The following is a 22,063-nucleotide window of genomic DNA, read 5'->3' as shown; positions in this document are numbered from 1 at the left end:
TTATTTTAATTTTTATTTTTTGAGACGGAGTCTCGCTCTGTCTCCCAGGCTGGAGTTCAGTGGCACAATCTCGGCTCACTGCAAACTCCGCCTCCCGGGTTCAAGCCATTCTCCTACCTCAACCTCTGGAGTAGCTGGAACTACAGGTGCCTGTGACCACGCCCAGCTCTTTTTTTTTTTTTTTTTTTTTTTTTGTATTTTCAGTAGAGACAGGGTTTCACTATGTGAGCCAGGATGGTCTCGATCTCCTGACCTTGTGATCTGCCCTCCTTGGCCTCCCAATATCTCTTTGTTTTAAAGGACAGATTTGTCAAGTGTAGTATTCTTGGTTGGCCTTTTTTTTCTTTTAGCACTTTGAATGTGTCATTTCACTGTTTCCTGTCCTGCGATGTTTCTGTTGAGAAATCCACTGATAGTGTAATAATAGTTTCCTTGTATGTGATGAGTCAGTTTTCTCCTGCTGTTTTCAAAGTTCTATTTTTGTCTTCGACCCTTTTTGACTGCTCCATAGACAGAGAAGGGGCATCCCATAAGCAGAGTGGCCCAGAGTAACCTGTCTTTGACTTTCAACAATTTAATTATAATGTGTCTTGGTGTAGGCCTGGTGCCTGGGTCTGTAGGCAGATCTGGGGCCATGACTGGGGACACATCTGGTGCCTGTGTCTACAAGGACAGGCCTGGAACTAGGGTCCATGAGGGCAGGCCTAGTGCAAGGATATATGACAGAGTTGGCTTCTCCCTTTACTATTCCCTTCCCCTGTTTAAGAACTCCTGGGCTAAAGGGATGTCTCATCAGTGGGCCGAGAGGGTTGGATTCTGGATTAGCACAACTGTAGATCTGGTCAATTCATGATTCTCTGACCTCTCTTCCAAGTTCCATATGCAACAAACTTTTTGATTTGTGAGTTGGGCTCCTCACATATAACTGGAGAGTAAGTTTAATACATGTTTGTACCTCTCATCTACATGCTAGTTCTGGATTTAAGATATTTTTCATGTGCAGTGTTCAAAAAACTACTATTACTTTTCTTTGGTAACCTACTCATTAAGAAAATATTTGTTCATCATATTGTGTGTATACTCCAACACTGAAACTTGAGAAACAGTTTTCTTAATCAAAATATACCAGAAATTGAAAATCCTGATCTAACAGTTTGAAATGCTGTTTCAATATTGTTTAAACTTAATTCAAAGCAAATTTTAAACCACTTTTTCATAAGTTTTAAGTCTATAGGTTTTTAATACATTTATTAGATAGAGCAAATGTCATCATTTTCATTAGATAGTTAATGATTATTAATTTCCATGTGGCCTTTCTTGTTTTATAGACCGGAATTATAAAGATTTAAGAGTGGTGAGAATTATCTTCTATGTTTATTTTTATATGCATTCATTTATTTATTAACTTATTAACAAAAATATCCTGAGTATCATTATATGCCTGATAATGCACTAGACTTTATAGACACTAAGGTAAATAATATATACCCCCTCCCTTTCTCTAAATACCTGTGCATTGTTAGTCTTGACAGGTAATTGATATTAAATCTATGCATATTTAATTAAATTGAAATATATTTTAATCTTGACTTTCCTAGAAATTTCTAAAATACATGAATTTGAGTATGAAATTCAATTTGAATCTGAAGCTATGAAGTCTAAGTTGGAATCCTGTGTAGCTGTATATTTGATTGATAAATCTTATGATGTTACAGCTGAAAGGTTAACATTTATCTTCAATCTGGTATTCACACCAAAGAAACCATTAAGGTAAATCTACTTTCCTCTTTTTTATTTAAGCAACGTTATTACCCTTTTAAATGTATTAATGTTGATTTCTCTTTTTATTTCTCAATATTTGAATTGCATTACTTATTTGATATTATTGAGAGAAATATTTTGGGTTAGATTACATCGAGCTACAAAAAATATTCTCATGAGAAGAATGTAGTCTAAATGGTTGAAAATCTAAGATATCCCTCAAGAATTATGACTTCCCTAAGGTCATTAGTGTATCACATTAATGAAAGAGAATAGTCTGTTTTGTAAAATCTTTTTTTAAAAAAAGCTGACTTGGCGTTGTGCAATAGCAACATAGTATTTCTTGATGTTGTTTATCAGAACCAGTTCGAATGATGCAAATGCCTAAGCTGTATTTTACATTGCAACTGCTTTCATTACATTTTACTACTCAGTACATAACATTACATATTCCTTAGTAAGATATAAGTGAATCTGTGCGAAGGGTGGCCTTTAGATGTCTGTCCTCTGGGAAACTTCATCCAGTGTCATTATATTTGCTTTTTGGACACCTGTTACACAGCATCTGCAAACACTATATGATATTTCACTATGAAATAGGTCTTTATTTGTGTCTAAATGCAGAGATACTGATGAGTACCATGATATACACAAAGTACAGCTGGGCAATGAAAACACAATTGAAAATATTGTTTGTTTTTAATGATTTCTTTTTTCTTCTCTCAACTTTTGTTTTAGATACAGGAAGTACATGTATAGGTTTTCTACATGGGTATATTGCACTCAGGCAGTGGGCATAGTACCTAATAGGTAGCTTTTTAACCTATCCCCTTTCCAACTAGTAGTTTGCAGCGTCTGTTGTTCCCACGTTTATGTCCACAGGTGCTCAATGTTTAGCTCTTTCTTATAAGTGAGAACATACAGTATTTGGTTTCCCATTCCTGCCTTAAGTCCCTTAGGGTTATGGCTTCCAGCCCCATCCATGGAAGGAGGACATGGATGCATGCAAAGGACATGGTTTCATTCTTTTTTATGGCTGCATATTATTCCATAGTGTATACATGCCATATTTTATTTATTCAATCCACCATTAATGGCCACCTAGGTTGATTCCATGTCTTTGCTATTGTGAATAATGTGACAATGAACATACGAGTCCATGTAGCTTTTTGATATAATGATCTATCTTTCTTTGAGTATATACCCAGTAATGGGATTGCTGAGTCAATTTCTAAAGTTCAACCTTGTATTTGATGTAGTCATACATCTAAAGTGGCTATGAATATGTAGTTTGATAACTAAAAGATACCAGGGTCATCTTCAGGAAGCAGCAATAAAATCAAGCTACAAGAAGAAAGTATACCGTATATATTGACATTTTCTATGTTTGTATTTTCTTTCATTTTTCACAGTTTTCTATGTTTTTGCACATTTTGCTTCATATGTATTAATATAACGACATGGAAATTACAGCAACACTAGAAAGAGAACAATGTTATTATTTGTGAAAATGGGCAGAGCCAATGTGAATTTATACTCATGAAAATATTGTGGATTTAGAACATCTTGGTGAATATTTGAGAAACTAATTTAGGGCAAAATTTTTTGATGATTGATAAATTTCTGTGAGTGTTATGTGATGTTCCGATATAGCAATTCTATTTTGTGCAGATATGCATATATTCATTTACTTTGATTTCTTCTTTTGTACGTACAGTCATGCATCACTTAACAGCAAAGATATGTTCTGAGAAATGTATCCTTAGGTGATTCCATCATTGTAGAGTGCATTTACACAAACCTAGATGGTATAGCCTACTGCACGCCTAGGCTATATGGTATAGCCTATTGCTTCTGGGCTACAAACCTGCACAGGATGTTACTATACTGAATAATGAAGGCAACTGTAACACATTGGTAAATATTTGTGTACCTAAACACAGAAAAGGTACAGTAAACATACAGTATTATAATCATATGGAACAACCATTGTATGTACAGTTCATCATTGACCAAAATGTCAATGCAAGAGAAACAAATAAGAAAAATCAAAATTATACTAATAGCATTGAGCTATGAAAATAACAGGAAAATAATTATACCATGCTTTACCTAGATTAATAAATGAGTACTAAATTCAATTCTGCTCTTTTTTGTGGGCAAAGTTAGAAAGAACATTTCTGTGTTTTGATAAAAAGAAAATATACCATGTTTCACAACAGTGAATACTATGTAATTTTGACATTCATCTTTTTGCAGAATACAGTGTTGTGCATAATAAAAATAATAATCAATATGCTAAATGATGGTTTTACAAAAGAAATGCAGGAAAATTATTTCTATGGGCCTTTTTATAATAAAAATCAAGGATCCAATACAAAAACGTATGGGAATAATGGTTAAGACTGTAATGAATCAGTCTGAAGATCCTAATTTAACAGGTCGAAACACTTTTTTAAATAATGAAATAATAGATATCATTTGTCTTATGGTATCTTCAGAAATACTAATTACCTTAGCTTGACATTTTCCTAGAACTTTTTACCTGCTCAAGAGCTGAACAGAATGAGAAACAAAGTTCTATTTGAGAGTTTGTGGGTGGCAACTTAAAATAAGAAATATCACACATATGCATTGTTATGAATCTACAGTATTGATCATAAAATGGTTCACTGTGTCATCCATGACATTGTGTGGTCTTCTCCTGAAGGGTCCCACGTTTTGACTCAGCAACTTCTCATTAACTCAAAGAAGTCATTTGCAGAATAGGATTATTCAGCATTGTTCATTTGAATCTGTACATTAATTTATCAAAAATCATTTAACATCTACAAAAGAGAAAAAATCCCTGCACTTTAGGAGTGTATCATCTAGTGAGAGTGACAGATAACAGAAATAAATGAATAAGCAAGAAAGCAAAATTCAGATTATCTAAATAAATAAATAAATAAATAAATAAGGGGAGAAAGAGAACTTTACAGGATGCACATCAGATAAAGTGGATAGTTAGGCTTCCATGAAATAATGTCTAAGCCAAGACCTTACAGACAAAAAAAAGTTGGAAAGAGCACTTGAGCCAGAGAAAATAATAAATGCAGAAGTCGTAAGACAGGAAGTATTTGGCATAAACAATGAATAGTAAGAAGGCCAATCTTTCTCTAATGGAGTGAGCAAAGGAGGAAATAAGTTTGGGGAATTTTACTGGGATTTTTTCACATCAGGATCATGACAATATGCATTGGTCTTTTATATTAGAAACAATAGAAAATTATTGAAGAATAAATATTTGGGGAACTAGTTTAGGACAACTTGTGTACATGATTCATCAAAATTTGTAAGTGTTAAGTGATACCCGATGTAACTTAACAATTATATTTTGTGCATATATATACATATTCATTTACTTCTGCCATTCCTTGTTCCAAATTAATTTGGAATGGTTTACCAGAAGATACAGAGTTCAATGAGAAAAAAAAAAAAAAAAACAATAGCTCTAAATTGTAGAAATCTTCTTGTAAGATGGTAACAGTAGAAGTGGAGACACCAGTTCTTGAAATAATGGTCTTGAAATAGTGGGAAGAGAGGAATATAATTTCATTTACAAAGACAGGAGAATGTGAAAGAGGTATAGGTTTAAAATGTATATTTGGATGTGTTAAGTTTAAGATTACATATTAATCATCATTGACTAAATTATACTGCATCGTATTCCATTTTTTCTATGCAACACACTTCATTTTAGCACCACCCTATTGAAAGAACATTTTAAATTTTTACTCCCATTTTTTTGACAGTATAAACAATGCAGTAATGAATATCCTTACATACATCACTTCTTGAAATCTTAGAGGCATTTCTCCAGAGGAAAGTACCAATAGTGGAACTCCTAATTTATTGAGTGAAGCTTTCTTTTCTTTTTTAAAACCTTTTATTTTAGGTTCAGGGGTACAGGTGCAGGTTTGTTATATAGGGAAACTCATGTCATGGGGGTTTGTTGTACAGATTATTTCTTCACCTATGTATGAAGACTAGTACCCAATAGTTATTTTTTTTTTGCTCCTCTTTCTCCTTCCAACCTCCACCTTCAGGTAGGCCCCAGTGTCTATTGTTCCCTTCTTTGTGTCCATGTGTTCTCATCATTTAGCTCCCACTTACAAGCAAGAACATGTGGTATTTGGTTTTCTGGTTTTCTGTTCCTATGTTAGTTTGCTACGGATAATGGCCTCCAGCTACATCCATGTGTCTGAAAAAGACATGATTTCTTTTTTTAAAAGGATGCATAGTATTTCACGGTGTATATGCACCACATTTTCTTTATCCAGTCTTCCTTTGATAGGCATTTAAGTTGATTCCATGTCTTTGCTACTGTGAATAGTGCTGCAATGAACACACGAGTACACGTGTCTTTATGATAGAATGATTTATATTCCCTTTGGTTTATACCAGTAATGGTATTGCTGGGTCCAATGGTAGCTCTGTTTTTAGCTCTTTGAGAAATTGCCACACTGCTTCACACAAATTTGGTAAGATACTATCCAGTTGCTCACAAAATGGTTGAGTAATTATATAGTCCTACCTAAGAAGAATAAGAGTTCCCAGAACTCTTCTTTCTGTCACTTTTGAGTAAGAAGTGTGAGATTCCTTTTCTAATCCTGACTTATGATATTGAAACCACACTGTTACATGTTTGAGTCATTTCTACCCTAAACAAGCAAACAGATAACCATTTATCAACTCTGGCTACTGCCCTCTCTCTCCACTCTTTGTCATAGTCAAATGCTTTGAAAGTCTAAAGTCTATCTCTACTAACTTTCTCCCTTAATTCAGCTGCCACTCAATTTTATCTTATTCTGCAAAGTGTATGTGGTCTTTACCAATTGCAGTTTAATTTTTTTAAACTGCCACTTAAGTCCATTATATGGGCTTTGCATGTTTTCACAGAAAATGTATTTTTTCTTTGTGAAACAAGAGTTGAAAATACTTTCTCATAATGTTTCATTTTTGAAAAAAGTCCCTGAATGGAATATCTATTAGTATAAAACATGGGTCCATTTTGCCAAATCCACCCTTACCTTCTTATGCACTATAATATTCTATGCTGGTTACAGAAAATTTACGGAGTTCATTCTGCATATGTTATTGGTTCTTAGAAAATAACTAGGAGGTAGATAAGATGCCCTAAAAATAATTACTTCAAAGGGAGAATGATAATATAATCTATGACCTGAAAATTATTTATGAAATGTAATTAAAAGTCATTTACATTATTTTTAAGAATTAAATGTCCTAGTGTTTTCACTGAAACCACAGAGTTTACTTACATTTTTACCTTAGTTTAGTTTGCTATATTTATGCTCTTGTTTTCATGTAGTATCGTTTAAAATCTCCTTTTATATTCAAGGTCTCACATAACACTGAAAATACAGTGCATAACAGAAGGGATCTGGAAGTTTCCCATAATGCTGATTGCTACTGAGCCTGATACGGATGCTGTCATTGACATTGAAGGAGTTGGTTTATTTAAGGAATCTGTTTTTGAATTAAGGCTGAAAAGTCAGACAAGGTAATATATTAAACAAAAGTTTGTAGCTGTTTTAGTGAATATGCTGAACTTTGGAATGAAATTTAAGATGGAAAATTCTATAGTTCATCTTTTGCTGGTTAAGCCAGTGCAACATTGGGTCTCTGACGCAAAACTTCATATACTACATAAATTTTTATTGATCAATTGGAAAATAGGGTATACAAAGTGAAGACCAGAAAGAAAAACAAAAGTAAATAATTAAAAATTGAAATATAGGATACTATTAATATTTCCATTTGTTTTCAAAGGATGTTTCAGTGTTTTTCTGCAAATGTCAATTGTGTTAGCATATCAAATGGTTTAACTAGGCAGAAATAATTGGGTAAACCCATGTTGATTCCATGTTATGTTTTATTTTCTTTCTATCATAACGGTCTTTGTTATATTTGTGCTAACATAGGCAGTATGACAATACTTTTACCTAAAATCTCACATGTTAAAATATAGTTTTACAGCTTTTTGATGTACAACATACATAAAATTCATTCATTGTAAATGTACATTTTAATAATTTTTAATTATAGGATTTGCAGTCATAACCACATTCCAGATATAGAACTTTTCCATTTCCCTCCACATTTCCCTCAAACCCTTTTGCAGTCAGCTCCCATACTCATTACCAGTCTCAGTCAACCACTGATTTGCTTTGTCTCTATAGTTTTGCCCTTTCTGATATTTCAAATAAATGAAATTACATAATATGTTATCTTTTGCATGTGACTTTTTAACACTATCCTTATCTGAAGTTCAGTGGTTTTCATGAATAAGCACCTATTAGCTTTGTATATATTTGGTCCATTTCTCGAGGGCTGAAATGGTTGTTTGTAACCATTGTCCAGCTTTATGGTCAAAAGGAGTGGTGAACGGTTAAATGTATAATCACTTGTGCCAGGTGTTCCAAGGCTTTATAGATAGGATAACCACAAAATTCACTGTCCAAACTTGAACCTTTTGCGAATGAAAGAGGCTAATTAATAATTAGGCTTGGCAACAAGGTAGACTGGGACAGATCTGAGCAAACCAGCACCTAACAGTTACTGTTCTTATAGGCTATGGCAAGATGTTTGCTGTTTATCCAAAGAAGACTAAAAAGTCATTAAATCAGCAGAGTGATATATTTGAAAAAGAGAATTTAGCTGAAATGTGTAGAAAACAAGTGCAAAAAGGGTAAGAGTGAATGGAGGTAGATTAGTTAGTTGGTTAATGCTGTTGTCTGAAGGTTACTTGAGCGTTTTGCAGGGCGAGTGGAGAGGGATAGTAGACAGGTTGGAGAGACTTTAAGGAGGTAAAGTCAGTTAAATTTAGCGATAGTTTTGGGGATCAGAATGTTCCACTTTGCTGGAGAGTGTTGAATGTTAAGTCAGAGAAGTACCTGTAATGTAGAAGAAACTAATATCAGGTGAATATTGGACTATATGACCTGGAATTTCTCTTACAGTTTGAAAATATGACATTTTTGTGAAAGAATTAGTGTCATAGTCAAACAGAGTGAGAAATAATTTTTTGTTCAACCACTAAATACCTGTGGGACTTTCAGCTATATATTTTTGCTCCTCCGAGCTTCCATTTCCTCATTTGTAAAGTGGAGATAAAATACAACCCGTAATGTTACCATGAGAACAAATAATGCAATGTCTATAAATTACTCAACACAATGCCAAGAACTTTTAAATATTCAATAAATGGTATTGTTATTACATATTTTTTCATATCATTGATCAACCTGATCAGTTATCCAAAACCTAGTATTGGGAGAGTAAATGTTTTTGATATTAAGTCTCCTATGTTTTAAAACCAAGAGAAAAACCTCTGCTTGTATATATCCTAGATGAGTGTTTTATAGAAATAAAACCCTTCTTAGTTCTAGGAAACTTGAGTCTGGCTAGCTTTGCATCTGTAAGTCCTCTGAACCTATTCTTAGTGCAATTGCTCAACTCTTAAGGTCCCATATGAGAAAATGAGCTGCTCTTAGCTTATTTAGTGTGAAAGAATGCTGTCCAGTGTATTTTGTGCTCTCTTGAAACGGGATTCAGAACAGGGCAGCAACAAACCCCTTTTTATTCTAAATCATATCCTCCTTCAATCAATAGCTCATACATTTTATCTGCTAAGAAGAGCATAGCATAAAATGTTTCGTATTGTAAGAAAATGCAAAACTATCCTCCAGAGTGAGTTTACCCATACATTCCCACCAGAAATGCATAAGTGATCCAATTTCTGTGCATCTTCACCAGCATTTATTATTATTATTATTATTATTTCATTTTAGCTATTTTAACAGGTGTATAGTAATAGCACATTATGTTTTGATCTGCATTTCCCTAATGGCAGTTTATGTTGAACACTTTTTTATGTGCTTACTCACCATACATGTCTCCTCTTTGGTGAAATACCTACTCATTTATTTCGATCATCTTATAATGGGACAATTAAATTTTACTGCTAAATTTTTAAAAGTTCTTTGTATATTCTCTATATCTCACCCTCTAAACAGGATTTTTATGGTGCAAGAGTTTTACATCTTGATGAAGTGCAAGTTGTCTTTTCTTTTCTGTAAATGCTTCTATTGTCATGCCTAAGAACTTGTCACCTAGCACTAAATCCCAAAGATTTTCTTCCATGTTCTCTTTTAAAAATTTTAGAGTTTTACATTTCAATCTTAAAGCTATTATATACTTTAAATTAACTGTTGCGTATGGTGTGGGATTTAGGTCGGGAGTTCATCATTTTCCCTGATGATGTCCAACAAGATTTGTTTAAAAGACTATCTTTCCTCCATTGATTGATTTTGAAACATTGTCAAACATCAAGTTGGATATATTTGTGTCAGTCCAGTTTTGGGCTTTCTATTCTGTTCCCTTTATCCTTTGCTAATAACACCACACTCAGGTACAGTGATTCTTCTCACTTTCTGATTTCCTTTTAAAATTATTTTAGCTATTCTACTTCCATCACCTCTGTATATAAATTATAGAATAAGCTTATCTACATCTATAAAATTCTTATTTTATTGTGAAAGAAATTTATTAAACTTATAGATCTACCTGCCAACATATGACATTTTCACTATGTTATATACACTACTATATATTTTACTATACCATACCATACCACATATGGTAGATCTCTCAGTTTTCTTAGATTTTCTTTGATTTCTTTCATTGGTGTTTTATAATTTTCAGATTATAGATGCTGTACAAGTTTTGATACATTTTCACCTAGACATTTCATTTTTAGAGTGATTATAAATGCTATTGTATTTTCAGTTTCAGTCTCCCCGTTTGTTGCTAGCATATAGAAGTGCTATTGATATCTGTGTGCATATTTTGTATCTTCTGAATTTTCTGAACAGTTATTTATTCTATAAGCATTGCTTTTGGATTCTTTGGCATTTTCTACATAGGCAATCATGTCTTCCACACAAAGGGATAGTTATATTTCTTCGTTTCAACTTTTTTTTTGTAACTTTCTTTTCCTTTTATGCCTCATTGCACTGGCTAGGACTTCTAGTACTATATTGAATAGGACTGATAAGAGTAGGCATCATTGCCTTTTTTCCAAACTTAGGTAGAAAGCATTCAGCCTTTCACCATTACATGTGATGTTAGCTGTACGATTTTTTAAGGTAATTTTGATCAGGCGGAGGAAGTTGTTCCTCTCCGTATTAGTTTCCTAGGGCTGCTGTAACAAACTACCACAAACCAGGTGGCTTAAAATAACAAAAATGTATCCTCTCACAGTTTTGGAGACTAGAAATTAAAAAATAAGGTGTCGCCGGGCACGGTGGCTCAAGCCTGTAATCCCAGCACTTTGGGAGGCGGAGACGGGCGGATCACGAGGTCAGGAGTTCGAGACCATCCTGGCTAACACGGTGAAACCCCGTCTCTACTAAAAAAAAATACAAAAAAAAGCTAGCCGGGCGAGGTGGCGGGCGCCTGTAGTCCCAGCTACTCGGGAGGCTGAAGCAGGAGAATGGCATAAACCCGAGAGGCGGAGCTTGCAGTGAGCTGAGATCCGGCCACCGCACTCCAGCCTGGGCGACAGGCGAGACTCCGTCTCAAAAAAATAAAAATAAAAAAATAAGGTGTCAGCAGAGTCATGCTTTCTCTCTAGGCTCTAGGGAAGAATCTGATCTATGCATTTCTCTTAGCTTCTGGTGTTGCCAGCAATCCTTAGGGTTCTTTGGCTTGTACATTTATCACTCCAATCCCTGCCTCCATCATCTCATGACATTCCCCCTGTGTGTCCCTGTCTGTATCTCTTTTCCTGTTCTTATAAAACTGGTTATATTACATTAAGAATTCATAATGATCCCATCCTGGCTTGATTACATCTGTGATATGACTCTATATTAAAATAAAGTCGTATTCATAGGCACTGAAGTTAGGACTTCAACATATATTTGGGGAAACACAATTCCTAATTCCCCTATTTCTAATTTTTTGAAAGTCCTACCAAGAATGTGTGTTTAATTATGTCAAATGCTTCTTCTGCGCCAATTGATAATATAATGCCATTTTTCTTCTATAGCTTGTTCAAGTGGTTGGTTACACTGATTAAATTTAAAAATTATTTTAATTATTATTATTGCATTCTCTGTATCTGGTTTTCCCATTTGAGTAATGCTGTTCTCAAAAACATGAGTTAGAAATGTTCCCTCTTCTTCTATTTCTGATAGATAATGTTTAGAATTGGTTATAATTATCTTTTAAGTGTTTCATAGAATTATCCACTGAAATCATCTGGTACTGAAGATTTCTTTTTCAGAAACTTTGTAAAATGATGCATTTAATTACTCTAAGTTATATGCCTAGTAAGATCATTTATTTCATACTGGATGAGTTTTGGTAGCCTGTGCTTTTCAAGTAATTGTTTTATTTATTCTAAATTGTCGAATGTGTGTATGTAGTGTTGTTCAGTATATTTCCTTAAGTTATCTGTTGAGACTTGCAGAGTCTGCGTGATATCTCCTCTCTTATTTCTGAAATTGATCATTTGCAACTTTTCCCTTTAATCACTGCCAGCCGTTTTAGAAGTTTGTCAGTTTTGTTGAGTTTTTTTTAAAGAACCAGCTTTTGTTTCACTGGTTTTCTCTAATTTTCTGTTTCATTTTTAATTTATTTTTCCTCTCATTTTTGTTTTCTTTCTTTTGATTACTCTCGATTTATCTTAATTTTCTAGTTTTCTGAAGTGGGAGCTTAGATCGTTGATTTGAGGCCTTTTCTTTTTTTCTATTGTAATTATTTAGTATTACAAATTTCCTCCTGGATACTGCTTTAGCTGCATTTCACAAATTTAGTCTGTTGTTTTTTCATATTTATTTAGTATTTTTATTTCATTCGCTGTTTCTTTTTTGACACAGGGATTATTTAGAAGAGTGTTGCTTAATTTACGAGTGTTTGAGGATTTTTGTTGTCTTTCTCTTATTAATTTTTAATTAGTTCATCATGGCCAGAAAACATACTCTGCATAAATTCAAAGTAATTTGCTTGGGCAGGGGCCTATAGATAAAAATATAAATCAACAAAATAGAGGTAGATGGAGTGTTCTACAGATATCTATTAGAGCATGTTGGTTGATGGTTTTATTTAAGGTTTTTTGTTTGTTTGTTTGTTTGCTTGCTTTTTTTCCCCTAATTTTCTGTTCAGTAATTCTAACATTTGATGAGAGAGAGGTGTCAATATCACTGTATATAACTGTAGATTTATCTTTTTCTTCAGGTTTGTTTTTGCTACACATGTTATTTATTGATTGATTGACTCCTAACAATTGTACACCTTTATGGGGTACATATTATGATACACGCACACAATGTGTAATGATAAAATCACGGTGTTTAAGATACCCATCACCTCAAAAGTTTATCATTTCTTTGTATTGGGAACATTTGAAATCTTCTAGCTATTTTGAAACAACAAGAAATTATGGTTAACTATAGTCACTCTACTGTTCTAGTTAACACTAGAACTTATTATTTCTATTTAACTGCATGTTTGTACTCATTAACTAACCTCTCTTCACCCAACCTCCTCATCCATCTCTATATCTGGTAGCTATCATTGTACTATCAATCTCCATGGGGTCAACATTTTTAGCACTCACCTATAAGTGAGAACATGATATTTGTTTTCCTGTGCCTGGTTTATTTCATTAACATAATGATCTCTGTTTTCATCCATGTTGCTGCAAATAAAAAGACTTCATGATTTTTATGGCTGAACAGTACTCCATTGTGTAAATATGCCTCATTTTCTTTATCCATGCATCTATTGATGGACACTTAAGTTGATTTCCTATCTTGGCTATTATGAAAAGTTCTGCTGTAAATATGGGTGTGCAGGTCTCCATTTGATATACTGGTTTCCTTTCTGTTGGATAAATAACCAGTAGTAGGGTTACTGGATCATAAAGTAGTTATAGTTTTAGTTTTTCTGAGAAATCTCCATATCATTTTCCATAATGGTTGTACTAATTTACATTCCCACAAACAGTGTATGAGTTCCCTTTTCTCTGCATCCTTACCAGCATTTATTTTTTCTCTTTTTCCTAATAGCCATTCTAACTAGAGTGAGATGATAGCTTGTGGTTTTGATTTGCATTTCTCTGACGATTAATGATGTTGAGCATTTTTTCATATACCCATTGGCCATTCGTAAGTCTTATTCTGACAAGTGTCTATTCAGATCCTTTGCACACTTTTTAATGATGTCAGGGTCTCACTTGTTCCTTTGGGCTTAGGATCTGAGCAACTGGGTTACTGGTGCTGTAGGCACCCATATGAAATTAGTGGAATCAAAGTGTAGCCTCAGGGATGGATGAATTTCATGGCTACTGGCCCTCGGGACAGAATATACTCCAGATGTGGGTCTAGTTTCAAGATGGCACCATGCCATAACAGCCTGTGTTGTGGGGCTGGGGGTGTCAAGAAAGTTCCTGCTCTGGGAGAATACAGGATGTTGGATCCTGGCAACTATCCACGCTGGACTTGGGGCCTATGAGGACTAAGAGACTTCTCTATAAGGATGACTGCTGGTGTCTGTGGTGCTGATGGGGATGACCAAAGGTCTCCAGCTTACTTTTTCTCCGTTAGAAGAATCCATTCTGGCTCTGATCTGATTCTGCTGTGGGAGACAGTGTGGCAGAGGCAGGATGCCTTGCTCCCCTGTCTATGGAGATATCCTGGGTCTCTGTGCTCCACGGAGATTTCGCAGTACTCTTCAGTGCACTTCTTCATTCACTTTAGTCAAAATACGGTTGTTTGTGGTTTTGGTCCCTTATTGTGGAGGATTGAGAGCCAGGCAACTCTAGTCAGCCATCTTGCTGATGTGGTATTGCAATCAGATTAGTCCAGATTTATTTTTAATTAATGTTACTAAGATTCTGTTAGATGTTTGGTTTAAAACTGGAAGTAGTTTGTTTCTTCTATTCTGATATATTTCTGCAAGCATTAAGTTCAAGGGCAGTTTCTACAGAAATATAAAATAGACTTAGTTCATTAGATCGCAATAAACATTTTTCTGGTGGATAAATACAGTTGTCAGAAATTCTATGATATACAATTATGTATGAAAAACACATTCAAAATATCAAAAAAAAAACAAACCCTGACTCTTCTGTATTGAACCCTGATGGCCCTGTTATATTGAATGAACTACTTAGAATTAGGGATAAATCTGAAAATCTCAATAGGGTATTTTCTAAAGTATAGATTTTGATTTTGTTCTATTTTTGTTCTAAGGACATAATTACATACCCTTTATAATATTGATGCTGGAGAGTGATTTTTTAAAAGATTCAATACCAAATAATTATCCCCCATAAGTGCTTCTAATGTGCAGATTTGAGATACATTTTAATAACATAGGGTCATTCCTGTGGTTGAAGTCACATGTTAGCCATGTCTACAGTCATCTGAAGGTTTTACACAGCTGGATGATCAATTAGTTTACTTTTATAACTGGAGATGTTTATGTTGGATGTTGACTGATAGTGTCTCCATGTAGTTGCTCTTTAATGGAGGCCCCGGATAGTTGAATTTGTACATGGTGATTGGTTTTCCATAGAGAGCACATTCCGAGAGAAGCAGGTAGAAGATACATGGCACTTTCTGACCTACACACACAAGTTCAACAACAGTCACTCTAGTCACATTGTATTGGTTACCAAAGGGTCACTATATTGGCCTGGATTTAAGAAAGGAAACATAGATCCCACCTTTCTATGGGGAAATTGTTAAAGAATGTGTAGGCTTGCCACAGTGGAGTGTGCTAACTTGAGTGTTTTCAGCTTCTTCTAAGGCAAAAAATTTTCTCCAGATTCCTCCTGGATATTGTCAACCAGCTGCAAGTCTTTGGGTAGCAAAGATCAGATCATGATGGGTAACATAACCAAGCTACAGAAGAAGGTGAATTTACTTTCTCTGCATGGGTTTATTTTCTTTTTTTAAATTATACTTTAAGTTCTAGGGTACATGTGCACAGCATGCAGATTTGTTACATAGATATACATGTGCCATGTTGGTGTGCTGCACCCATCAACTCGTCATTTACATTAGGTATTTCTCCTAATGCTATCCCTCCCCCAGTTCCCCACCCCCCAACAGGCCCCAGTGTGTGATGTTCCCCTCCCTGTATCCATGTGTTCTCATTGTTCACCTCCAACTTATGAGTGAGAACATGAGATGTTTTGTTTTCTGTCCTTGTGATATTTTGCTAAGAATGATGGTTTCCAGCTTCATCCACGTTCCTGCAAAGGACATGAACTCATCCTTTTTTATGGCTGTGTAGTATTCCATGGTGTATATGTGCCACATTTTCTTTATCCAGTCTATTATTGATGGACATTTGGGTTGGTTCCAAGTCTTTGCATGGGTTTATTTTCTACAGCAAATGGAAACTACCTGCTTCCTTACATTAAGTCTGTTTTAAACTTTTTTTTAGAGGATTCAGTGATGTAAATAAGCTACTGAATATTTCTAGCTTATTTATCAGCCCTCGGGAGGCTACACCTAGGTAGGTATTAGAAATTTCAAGTTATCTTGAAGATCTAGGGAACTGAAGGGGCATATATAGAAAAAATAGGATAGGAAAACAGGCAGACCTAATTATATTCAGGATTTGACTGGTTCCTCATGAACCCAGTAATATTTCCTTTTTCTTTAGGGAATCAAGAGTGAAATAAGTTCTGAAAAGGAATGACCCCCTGTCCTAGTGACTATACATTTTTCTTGTGTGCTGGACATACAGGGAGAGGAAAGAAGGACAAAGATGCATGACAAACCCTATGGTGGTAGCTACTCTGTTTCCTAAATTAAATATGTAAAGCGTTAGTGTATCAAGGGGTAATTTTAAACATAATAATACAAAGTATTCTGAAGAATCAGTATAAAAACATAACAGAGTTCAAAATATCAAAATAGGTTATCCTTAAAATATTTTATGTGCATATAAGTGATTAGCAATAAGTAAAACTTTTGAGAAATATGAATTCCTTATTTTTCTGAATATCCTAGTTTTTACTAATGTCTGCCCTTTGTGATAATATTTAAAAATTATTTTTATATAAATGAGCATTATGAAATACACAAAAAACTATAATGTACATCTTAGGAAATGAGAAATCCACCATCTCTTGGCCACTATCACTAAGTCCAACTCAGTTCTGGTAGAGTATAGGAATTAGAAACAAATGGATTTCTAGTAATATAAGCTAATCTTATTTTGAAATAGTCACTTGGGATCTTGCTACATAGAAATTATCTTGTTATAAAGTGAAAATCTTCTGTAGATGAGCATTTTCACTAAGAAAACTAATTGTATGGCTGGGTGTGTGTGTATATAGGCATGTATATAGGCATGTATATGTGTGTATATATATATAAAGAAACACCTAAATACATATAATTTAAGAAGTCTTTAGTGAATCATGCTGCCCACATTGTTTAAACCCTCTCTAATTCATTAACACTTTTATACCACAGCTGAGTCTCCATTTATTTCTAACAATAACAATAAAGCTACTGTCTTTTAAAAAATGATGGCATATAAACAAAACTTGATGTGACTTTATACTCATTAAAAATTTTGTGGATTTAGAACATCTTGGTAAATATTTGGGAAACAAATTTAGGGCAACTTTTTTGATGATTGATAAATTTCTGTGAGTGTTGTGTGATATTCTGACATAGTATAGCAATACTGTTTTGTGCATATATGCATATATTCATTTACTATGATTCTTTCTTTTGTATGTACAGTCATGCATCACTTAACGACAAAGATATGTTCTGAGAAATGCATCCTTAGGTGATTCCATCATTTTGCACACATCATAGAGTGCATTTACACAAACCTAGATGGTATAGCCTACTGCACACCTAGGCTGTATGGCATTGCCTATTGCTTCTAGGCTACAAACCTGCACAGGATATTACTATACTGAATAATGAAGGCACCTGCAACACATTGATAAATATTTGTATACCTAAACACAGAAAAGTTACAGTAAACATACAGTATTAAAATCATATGGAACAACCATTGTATGTACAGTTCATCATTGACCAAAATATAGATGATAAATGTCTAATTTTATTTATTTCTGTATAGATATTGAGGTTTCCCAACATCATTTATCGAAGACACTAACCTTTTAAAATTGTGTGTGCTTGATGCCCTTGTCAAAAATTACTTGACAGCATATGCTTAGGTTTATTTCTTGGCTCTCTATTCTGTTCTGCTGGCCTATGTGTCTGTTTTTATGACAGTAACATACTATTTTAATTATTGTAGGTTTGTAATATATTTTGATATCAGGTAGTGGCATGCTACCAGCTTTTCTTTTTGCTCAAAATTGCTCTGGATAGTTGAAGTGTTTAAAGGTTACTATTTATTTAAAATATAACACTAGAATTTTTATAGATAGCATTAAATTGATAGATCACATTGGCTAGTATGGTCATTTTAGCAAGTTAATTATTCAATCTCATGAAAACAAGGTATTTTCCCATTTGTGTTTTTGTCAATATTTTAAATCAAATTTTACAGTTTTCAGTATGTAGATCTTTTATTTCCTTGGCTAAATTTATTTCTAAGAATTTTATTCTTTGTAATGCTATATAAATTGGATTACTTTCTTGATTTCTTCTTGGAAGAGTTTGTTATTAGCATATATAAATGCTACTGGGTTTTGTATGTTGATTTTTCATCCATCAATGTCAGTGTTACTGAGATTATGTATTGGTTTTAACAGGTTTTTGCGTGTGTGTGTGCGTGTGTAATCTTTACAGTTTTCTACATATAGGAACACACCCTCTGCAAATAGGGATAGATGATAGTATTTCTTCCTTTCTGATTTGGGTACCTTTTAGTTCTTTTACTTGCTTCATTGCTCTTGCTGATATTTCTAGTATGTTACATAGACATGCAAAGAGGGGGCATTTTCTTGTACCAGACCTTAGAGGTAAAGCTTTCAGTTTTTCTCCATTGATTATGATCTTAGCAGTAGGTTTTTCATAAATGGCCTTTATCATGGAGAGGAAATGTCCTCCTAAACTTAATTTGTTGAGAGTTTATCATGAAATGGTGTTGAACTTTCCCAAATGCTTATTCTGCATCCATTGGGATGATCATGTAGCTTTAGCTTGCATTCTTTTAATGTGGTATATCACATTGATTGATTTGCATATGCTAAACAAAACATGCATCTCAAGCATAAGTCCCACTTGATTATGGTGAAGAGCCTTTTAATGTATTGACAGAAATGGTTTACTAGTACTGTATTGATGATTTTTGCTTCCATGTTCATCAGATATATTGGTCTGTAGTTTTTTTTTTCTCTTGTTGTCTTTGTATGGCTTTGGTATCAGGGTGATCCTGGTCTCATAAAATGAGATTTTATCTTTTGGAAGAGTTTAGTAAGGACTGGTATTAAATCTTCTTTGAATGTTTAGTAGAATTTAGCCATGAAGCCATCTGGTACTGGACTTTTCTTTGTTGGGAAGCTTTTAATTACTGCTGCAATCTTTTTTAAAATTGGCCCCTTCAAGCATTCTATTTCTTATTAGTTCAATCTTGGTAGGTTGTATGTTTCTAGAAATATGTACATTTCCTTCTCGGTTTTCCAGTTTGCTTACAGATAATTGTTCATAATAATCATTATATTCCTTTGTATTTCTGAGAAATCAATTGAAATGTCTCCCCCTTTATTTCTTATTTGATTTATTGGAGTATTCTCTCTTTTTGTCTTAATCTCACTCATGGTTTGTCAATTTAAAATGTATTTTTAAAACATTCTTTGTTTTGTGAAATTTCTATGACTTTTCTATTTTATTTATTTCTGCTCTTATTTTTTATTATTTTCTCCCTTCTGCTAACTTTGGGTTTAGTTTGTCCTTTTTCTAGTTCATATGAGTATAATTTAAGTGGCTTATTTTGAGATCTTCCTTTTTTAATGTAGATATTTATCATTATAAGATTTCCTCTTAATACTGCTTTTCCTGCATCCCATTAAGTTTTGTTTTGCTGTGTTTTCATTTTCATTTGTCTCAATACATTTTCTTTCTTCCCCATGAGACATTTTATTTGTAAATATGTATTACATCTCTAGAAAAAGAATCCCAGGATTTTCACTCCTGTGTGTTTTTGTCTTGCTTCTTCATGGTCCATGATGCCCAGCTGAGGTTGTCAGTATAATGAAACCAAACTGGCAGAATGGAATCAGATTATTCTGCCATTTTTCTAGACCTTTGAGTTGCACATCAAATCTGGGCTGATCACTCCACACTTGTTTAGCCTGCCTGTGAGGTTCACAACAATTTTCCCAGCTCTGTTATCATCAGCGATTTCAAATTTGCCAATGTAACCATACTTCATCATCACACTGAGAAGCCAGATGATGACTTTGGAGCACAGCCTAATAAGAACTTGGTGTTTGCCTCTCTTTTCGGCATGTTGATACTTTTGAGAGCATCAGCCAGGACATTCATGCACACCATTGTGGCAGTGTGGAAAGATGGCGGAAAGAGGATAGGAGGGGAGAGCGCATGCGGTTATGGGGAAAAGATATTTTCTAATATTCCTTTTGATTCCTATTTGACCTATTGGTTGTTCAGGTCCATGTTAATTTCCACGTATTTGTGAATTTTCCTAAATTTCTCCTGTTATTGATTCTCAGTTTCATACCGCTGTGCTCAGTAAGGATACTTGATATAATTTCAATGTTCTAAAATTTGTTGACTTGTTTTGTTGCTTAACATATGATCCACCCTGAAAAATATTACGTTGCCCTTAAAAAGAGTATATTCTGCTGCTGTTGGATAGAATGTTCTGCATATAGCTGTTATGTACATTTATCTAAAGTGTAGTTCAAATCCAATGTTTGTTTATTGACGTTTAATCTGAATGATCTATCCATTGTTGAAAGTGCAGTATTTCGTTTCTTTGATGGTGTAATATTTCCCTGATTCTTCGTGATCTTTCTAGCCTTGCTAAGAAGTTTGCTCATTTAAAGAAGTTATCTTCTCCAGACTTTATGAATTGGCTTCAGCAAATAAAAATTTTCACCTTTAGGGAAACAGGGCACATCAGGGTGTGTTGTGGCACTGGGTCTAGTTCTGTAGTGTTCTAAGTGTGGTGGCATGCAGTAGCTTCAGGCTGTGAGATATTAATATTGCTTTGGCTCAGGCAGCTAGAGTCTGTAACATCAGCAACTGTATGATTCTTGGTTGCAAGAGATATGGGATGCCCATGGTGGCTGTGAAGACCCTCAAGATCCTTAGTGTTGACTCTGGGTCAAGAAGCAAGAGGCCAGGGCAAGCAGCAATGAGGCTAGAGCCAGCAATGTACACACACTTAACTTCAGGGACCAACTATGGACACTTCTGTGGAGTCAGAGGCCAGCTGTGGGCTTGTTCGTGGTGTCAAGGGCTGGAGCCAGAAACAGAGGTCAGGGCCAAACTCAGGTGCAGATGTAGTGGGGGCTGGCACCTGCACTTGAACAATTGCACAGGCCAGCTATGGTATGGTGATAGGAGCCTAGAAGGGTGAATGTGCTTGGGCAGCCACATGCTAAAGGTGAAGGTATGCACACACTTGTAGCTACAGCAACCAGCTGTTGGTTCAAGCACACTGATGAGGGCAAGTCCCAGGGGGCAGGGCTGGCTGCTTGTGCACATGGAACTGCAGAGACCTGGGATGGCAGTGTGCACCAGCCTAGATGTGGGAGTTAGCAGTTAACATGCCATGGTGGAATCCAGGGCTATTTCTAAGCACAAGTGTGGTGGTTGTGCTAGGTCCCTGAGCTGGAGCATCCATAGTAGCAGTAGCTGGGCTCTGGGTTGGAGGGAGGGAGATGAGTGGTTGCTTAGATACCTGGAGACTGTGAAGGCAAAAATCTGCAGTGCCTTCAATGATGGAAGCTGCAAGGAGGTCTGTGAAGACTGTGCTGGCTCTCTGCCTTCTTAGCAGTGAAAGCTGCCAGGGTCCTCTGTGGAATAAGTCACAGAATCCTTGACGACAAATACTGTAGGATTCTTGGCCATGAAACTTGTAGGGGTGTGCATAGCAGTTAAGAAGGCTTTTTAGGACCTCTGTGGAGAATTCTGATGGAGTCCTGTGCGGAGCAGAACACTGGAGACCAGTGACTCCTGCCACATGACTGCTACTTATAGCTTCTGCTTGTTATTCATTCCCAGCTGTCTTCAGACATCTCAGCTATGGT

General features: G+C 34.9%; 1 protein-coding gene across 3 annotated transcripts in view; it reads left to right on the top strand.

Moving 5' to 3' along the window:
- Nucleotides 1-22,063, top strand: part of CFAP47 (cilia and flagella associated protein 47) — a 446,504-nt gene that overhangs the window by 413,206 nt on the left and 11,235 nt on the right. For all 3 annotated transcript variants that reach the window (XM_031660417.1, XM_031660416.1, XM_031660418.1), the window contains exons 61-62: nt 1,599-1,770; nt 7,163-7,324. In XM_031660417.1, coding sequence (XP_031516277.1) covers nt 1,599-1,770; nt 7,163-7,324 — 334 coding nt within the window. The remainder of the gene's footprint in view (nt 1-1,598; nt 1,771-7,162; nt 7,325-22,063) is intronic.

This window comes from Papio anubis, chromosome X (genome assembly GCF_008728515.1).
Source record: "Papio anubis isolate 15944 chromosome X, Panubis1.0, whole genome shotgun sequence".
NCBI classification, from domain to species: Eukaryota; Metazoa; Chordata; class Mammalia; order Primates; family Cercopithecidae; genus Papio; species Papio anubis.
The sequence above is the reverse complement of the archived record's forward strand: the minus strand, read 5'-3'. Positions and strand labels throughout refer to the sequence as shown.